This window comes from Pollicipes pollicipes, unplaced genomic scaffold, assembly GCF_011947565.3.
Source record: "Pollicipes pollicipes isolate AB1234 unplaced genomic scaffold, Ppol_2.1 Scaffold_3447;HRSCAF=4054_pilon_pilon_pilon, whole genome shotgun sequence".
Classification (NCBI taxonomy): Eukaryota; Metazoa; Arthropoda; class Thecostraca; order Pollicipedomorpha; family Pollicipedidae; genus Pollicipes; species Pollicipes pollicipes.
In genome coordinates this window covers 20,318,790-20,324,789 of record NW_023596297.1, presented here as the reverse complement: position 1 = coordinate 20,324,789, position 6,000 = coordinate 20,318,790, and the positions used below count along the sequence as shown (strand labels likewise).

General features: G+C 64.3%; 2 protein-coding genes across 3 annotated transcripts in view; both read left to right on the top strand.

The window, feature by feature from the left end:
- Positions 1-6,000, top strand: part of LOC119091817 (liprin-beta-1) — a 105,552-nt gene that overhangs the window by 9,507 nt on the left and 90,045 nt on the right. The gene's annotated exons all lie outside the window — the stretch shown is intronic.
- The window catches only part of LOC119091819 (liprin-beta-1), a 36,395-nt gene continuing 32,630 nt past the window's right edge, over positions 2,236-6,000 (top strand). The window contains exons 1-3 of the mRNA XM_037214707.1: positions 2,236-2,329; positions 2,702-2,876; positions 5,207-5,334. Of these exons, the coding sequence (XP_037070602.1) occupies positions 2,741-2,876; positions 5,207-5,334 (264 nt within the window). The 5' untranslated portion in view covers positions 2,236-2,329; positions 2,702-2,740. The remainder of the gene's footprint in view (positions 2,330-2,701; positions 2,877-5,206; positions 5,335-6,000) is intronic.

Sequence of the window (6,000 nt, the reverse complement as noted above, 5' to 3'; positions counted from 1 at the left end):
AGCACCCCGGCTGGACCAGAGCTGGTCCGCCGGCGCCCAGGCTGGACCAGAGCTGGCCCCCACGGGCACCCCGACTGGACCAGAACTGGCTCCCCACCGGCACCCTCGGCTGGACCAGAGTTGGGTCCATCACCGGACCCCGGCGGACCAGAGCTGGTCCATCACCGATGCCCGGTGGACCAGAGCTGACCCCCCACCCGGACCCCGGCTGGATCTCGCGTGATGCCCCCGGCCGCTGAGCGGAACTGCCACCCACTGGCTCTCGCCGGCCGCCCGCGTTCGGCTGGCGCAATCAGCCGTCCCAGCCTGCTGTCGCTGACAGACCTCTGCCACGTCACCGGGCCTCGAGGCTGTCTGCACGGCCCCGGCACCTCCGGGGCAAGGTGCCCACCCGCCGCTGCCGGCGCGAACTGGCCGGTCGTCACCCCGCCGGACGGGCACACACCGCACGAGCGGCTTCCGAGTGCATTGTCTGTAACGCAGGCACGCATCCCCCGGCAGGGCGCGGGTGCGGTCGGCGGTCGGCGCCGAGAGGTGCTGTTGACCGTGCGGGGGTGCCGGGGCGTTCGGCGTGCGTCCCGGGGTGCTGGGAGGTGCAACCCGCGTCACGCTTTTGCTGCCGGCGGCTGCCGACGTGTCGCTAGTGTCTGCGCCGGGCCGTGGGTCGTGACCTGACCCGGGGCCGTGGGCCAAGACCTGACGCCGGGCTGTGGGCCGTGACCTGACGCCGGGCCGTGGGCCGTGACCTGACTCCGGGTCGTGGGCCGTGACCTGACGCCGGGCCGTGACCTGACGCCGGGCCGTGGGCCGTGACCTGACTCCGTTCCGTGGGCCGGGACCTGACTCCAGGCCGTGGGCCGTGACCTGACGCCGAGCTCTGGGCCGTGACCTGACTCCGTGCCGTAGACCGTGACCTGACGTCGGGCTGTGGGCCGTGACCTGACGCCGGGCTGTGGGCCGTGACTTGACTCCGGGCCGTGGGCCGTGACCTGACGCCGGGCCGTGACCTGACTGCGGGCCGTGGGCCATGACCTGACCCCGTGCCGTGGGCCATGACCTGACCCAGACCCGGACGGGGCAAGGCTCGGACGGACGAGGTTGCCTGGCTTCAGCCTGCGCGGCCGATACTGAGCGGTGCTGCCGCGGCAGGCAGCGCGCCCCGGCACCGGGGTGCACCGATCGCCGGCTTACCGCGCCGACCACGTGCAAAGCTGACCGGCTGAGACGTGTTCGATGCCGAGGCATTCAGGGCTTGCGCTTTGAATAGCTGACCTCGGACTGAGGTCGGAAATGGAGGAATATTTAAACACCGGAGCGGCCGTGTCAACTGTTCGTTGAACTTGACCCTGTCCTTACACGTCCAGTTCTCTCTGTGACTGGGTCAAACGCGATCAAGAATGAAAGCTTCGATGCTCTCTGGTGTTGGCGCGGCAGACACCGAGTCCTGACAAACCAGCACGCATTGCTGACGTCGGGTTTCCAGCAGACATCACTTCTGACTGATTGCCTTCCATAAACTGCATCCGACTTGCTCCGTAGCATGTCAGTCTGTTTCGCACCGGCGCCGAACTTCTGCACTTGCGCACGCCTGAACCGCACACCTCATTACTGGTAATCACACTGGCATTCACGCGGGCAGTCGCCGCCGTCGCTGAACGACCTCCCCTCCGCGGTGGCGGCGTCTGACGAGCCGAGCAGCTCCGTGCTCAAAACACCAGACAGACAACGGTGCCCCCCCCCCCCCTTCCCCAGGCATCAGCGGCGCGGGTGTGTTCTTTGATCCCCGCCAGCGCCGCCGCTGACCGGTGCTGCGGCGCGGATGGGCGCCCGGATCCCCGCCGGCGCCGCCCGCGCTGCGCGACCCCACCGACCCGCATCGCCTCCACTCGAGCCAGTATCGACGCGCGCGGCGGCAGCTGTGCGCGCCCGCACCGTCTCCGCGTGTGGCGGCGGCAGCGGCACGTGTGGGGTGCGCCGATTGGGACCGGGTGCGCCGCATCTGGAGACGGGTGGCGGCCGGAAGCGGGCCGCGCACGGCGGCGCGCGGCGCGCCACAGTCGGCCGGCCGAGCGGCGCGGTGTCGGGCGGCGGGGGGCGCCTTGTGTACCGGGGTGGAGGTGTGGAGCAGGCGGCGGCGGCGGCGCTCAGTGCGGTGGTGGGGCGGACTTCGCCGACGGGGCCCCGCGAAGACCGTAAATGACCTGTGTGACGTGAATCCTTGTGGAACGGTACAGATGATTACCATAAGAACGGTTTAGACCCCGTTTTCGACGATCTGCGCGGGCACTGCCCCAGCTTCGGTGGTGTGTTACTCTTGCCTGGATCACCAGTGAGTCACACTTGGCTTTGTGCTGCATGCAATGCCCGGTCTTTTTTACCGTTCCCCTCTCATTAATTCCGGTCGTCCGTCAAAGAAATGTACAGATTGTGTGCGATTGGTGGGTAGCGGTGGTCGTCGCTCCGCAGTGTGTCGGCCACCGGAGCGGAGACCAGTGGGTGCACAGCGGGCAGCGGAGTGCGCCTCACTCCGGCCGTCCCTCCCTTGATCGAGCGAGCCGCGGCCGGCCGGTGCCCGAGTGCAGCGAGTAGGGGCGTACGCCTCACTCCGGCCGTCCCTCCCCAGGTCGAGCGAGCCGTGACCGGCCGGCGCCCGAGCGGAGCGGGTAGCGGCGTGCGCCTCACTCCGGCCGTCCCTCCCCAGGTCGAGCGAGCCGCGACCGGCCGGCGCCCGAGCGGTCAGATGGTGTACGGTGGGGCGTCACGGCGTGGCGACAAACCGAACCTGATGGCGACCCGCGGCGGCGACACCAACCACCACGAGGAGGCCAGTCGCATGCTGGAGACAGCTCTGCAGCAGATGGACAGCATCATCGCCGGTGGGTGGCGCCGCGGGGCCGCACCAGGCCGGCCCCTGCGCTGGCTGGTCTGGCCGATCCGTTGGTGTGACTGATCCGTTGGTCTGGCTGATCCGTTGTCTGACGGATCCGTTGGTCTGGCTGATCCGTTGGTGTGACTGATCCGTTGATACGGCTGATCCGTTGGTCTGGCGGATTCGTTGGTCTGGCTGATCCGTTGGTTTAACTGGTCGAAGTGAGCTGCTGGTCTGAATGGTCCCATGGTTGCTCTGTGCCGCCTCGGCACTGCACGTTCTGCGGACTGCGGGCTGGGTGGACGGGCTGCGCGTTACGCCTATCCCCTAACCTTGGAAGAGCACACTGCGCTCCGGGTTGCTGTGGAGATGGATCGGGCAAGTCCGCCTTACGGTGCAGAATTCCGCACTACGCCTACCAGCGTCGCGTGGAAATGGGCTCATTCTAAGACAACCACAGTCCCAACTTTTAACACGAGGCGGGGCTGCTGTGTGCCGGATTGGGCAGTTGTGCTGCACTCAACTGGACGTTCGGTGCAATAAACGTTATCGCCCAAGCGCTATGAGCAATTTAATGCTTGACGTGCTTGCCATGCGCCGTTGATGTAGACCACGGTTTGATGCAGCTCTGTAAACAAAACTGTCTGACGTACCGGTGGTGAGGCCCTGTCGCACACATTTTGCTCACTGTTTCGAATGCACTGCGATGTTTTCATGGGAGCAAATGACAAGCAGCCGCCTGTCTGAACAGCTCCACAGTTGGACACCTGTCCAAGCCCGTGCCGCACAATCAGCTGGCTTGAGCGTTGCTACATCTGCGCGGAACCGGTCCGGTGTAGGCTTCGTCGGGTGGTGTGTCTCTTGGCGCCGGGCTGATGCTGGATTCCTGGTGCTGTGCATACCGCACCTAATCAGTGCTCAGTCTTTATGGAGGTGCTGGGTAACGGGATCCGACGGAAGGGCCCGGCCCACACCATCTGCTGTCTGGCGTGACCTCGGAGCGCGGTGTTCCTGCTGAGTTCAGCTATACTGATGTCTCTGCGGATCGCACGCACTGCTTTGGCTCATATGTCAACAGCGGGGCTTATAGCCGCGAAGTCGTGGGTGGCGGCGAGCGTCGGCCGTGTTTTGTTTTCTCGCCGCAGTCGGTGAGAGAGTGGACGTCGCTTGTGAGTTGTGGCTGCTGCATTCGCATGCTTAAAACAATAGGTGAACCGGGTAGCGTAGTCACGACTTGTATTGAATGTGCTCTGCGAAGTCGCGTACTTTCAGATCTGGCAGGGCTGCTCTCGCGCAGAAGTGTGCTCCCGGCGGCGTGCAGAGCGTTGCAAAGACAATAAGGGAAGGGACCGATCAGATATGCCGTGAGTTGACGTCACAGAAAGGCTGAACCTCCCTCGTCGTACGTCCACGAACGGAGCAGTCTGGAAAGAGTTTAAGGTGACTGCGATTGCAAGAATGACTGAGTTCATGGGTTTTTGCGGCTTGACTTGCATGTTTAATGAAGAAGGTTCAATTTACAAGTGACATGCAGATAGTATGTGTCGAAACATGCAAACATACATGGTTTTATTGACATGTTCAGCGTGATACGGAACGATATACGATCTCTCATATCGCGTTCCGCGTACACCTTCACCTCGTTGACGCTGCACGGATCGTGACAGGAGTGCACCACACGACACATACTTTTTTGCGGCGGACGCGGAGTTCAGTGTTGCACTGGCGGAACGGCACGACAGCGAGACGGTGCGTGTGTGACGTCATCAGAGACGGGCGGTGACGTCACACGTGACGAATGGGGACGGGCGGCGGCAGACCGCAGCCGGCACCGCGGTGCGTGTGATGTCATCGGGGCAGACGGCGGCTGGCGTTCGTGCGATAGGGCCGGCAGAGCGCGCCGCGTTGCAGGCTGAGGCCGGCCACCTCGTCCGGGAGCGGGGACACGCGCGGCTGGACCGGAGGCCGCCAGATACGGCGCCCGCTGCAGGAAGACTGTGACCAGACGCCATGGAGACGGCTGAACGAGGCGTGTGCGGTGTGCCGGCGATTTGCGGCGCATCTTCGGCCGCTTGTCCGATGCGTTTGCGCGGGGCAGTGTTTCGGCGGTCCTCCGTCGCGCGCGGTGCTGTCTCTCCGTGTGGCGTACGACCGTGGTCCCCAGTGCTGCACGGCGGCTCTCATGTGTGTGTGTGTGCGTGGTGCTGCCCCAGTGGTGATGATGTGCTTTTATGTGGCGGTGGACTCCTGCGCTCAGTTGGCGCCGGGCGTTGCCCCAGCGCGAGCGGCGCCGAGTGCGCGGCCCGGCGTGACCAGCGTCCCTGTCCGATGCCGCAGGCACCGAGCTGGAGCTGGCCGGCCTGGAGCAGAGCCCACGGCCGCCGGCCGTCGCCGCGGTCACCGCCGTCACCGACCCCGTCTCGGAGGCGGCGGACCGGCTCCGTCAGGCCATCACGCTCTCAGCGGTCAGTGGGAGCCGGCGCCGGTCCGACGCCACAGGCGCGGGATCCGCAGCCGGGCCCGGACGCACGCCCGCTGTCAGCGGTCCGTGGGGTGGCCTCCCTGCCTCCCGCCTGTGGGGGGCTCCCCATCCTCGTCGCCATGTGTGGCCGACTGTATGGTCCGATCTTCCCACCGCTAGCCGATTGTCCCCCGTCTGCCTGGTCCGGGCTCGCCCTTTGCCCCGCTGTGTGGCGCTGTTTCCTGGTTTGGACCCCCCTCCCCGCCGTCGTTTCCATTCAGTCCATGGTCCTGGCCCTCCTCCTCCGCCGTAAGCAATCACCCGCTGTTCTCGGATGTCGTTCCTCCGTCGTGCATCGCTACCGGCTGTTCCGGGACCTCCTTCAAAGGTCTGACTGTAGTATGTTTTGGAACCCCTTGACACGGTATGGACACTCAAGCTTTGCGTGGACTTCGGGCAGTCTCAATCTTCCGACCCTATCAGTTATCTTTTTGATAGTGTATAACTATAAACACATCGCTTCTGCCGTCCGTGCATGTTGATGGATGGTAATGAATGTGTAATTGTTGATAGGACTTGACATTCATGGCATATGTATCATCAGTAGGACATTTTTTCAAATATCATTCGTCATGATGATATGTGGTCATACGAGTGATGGTATTTGCGA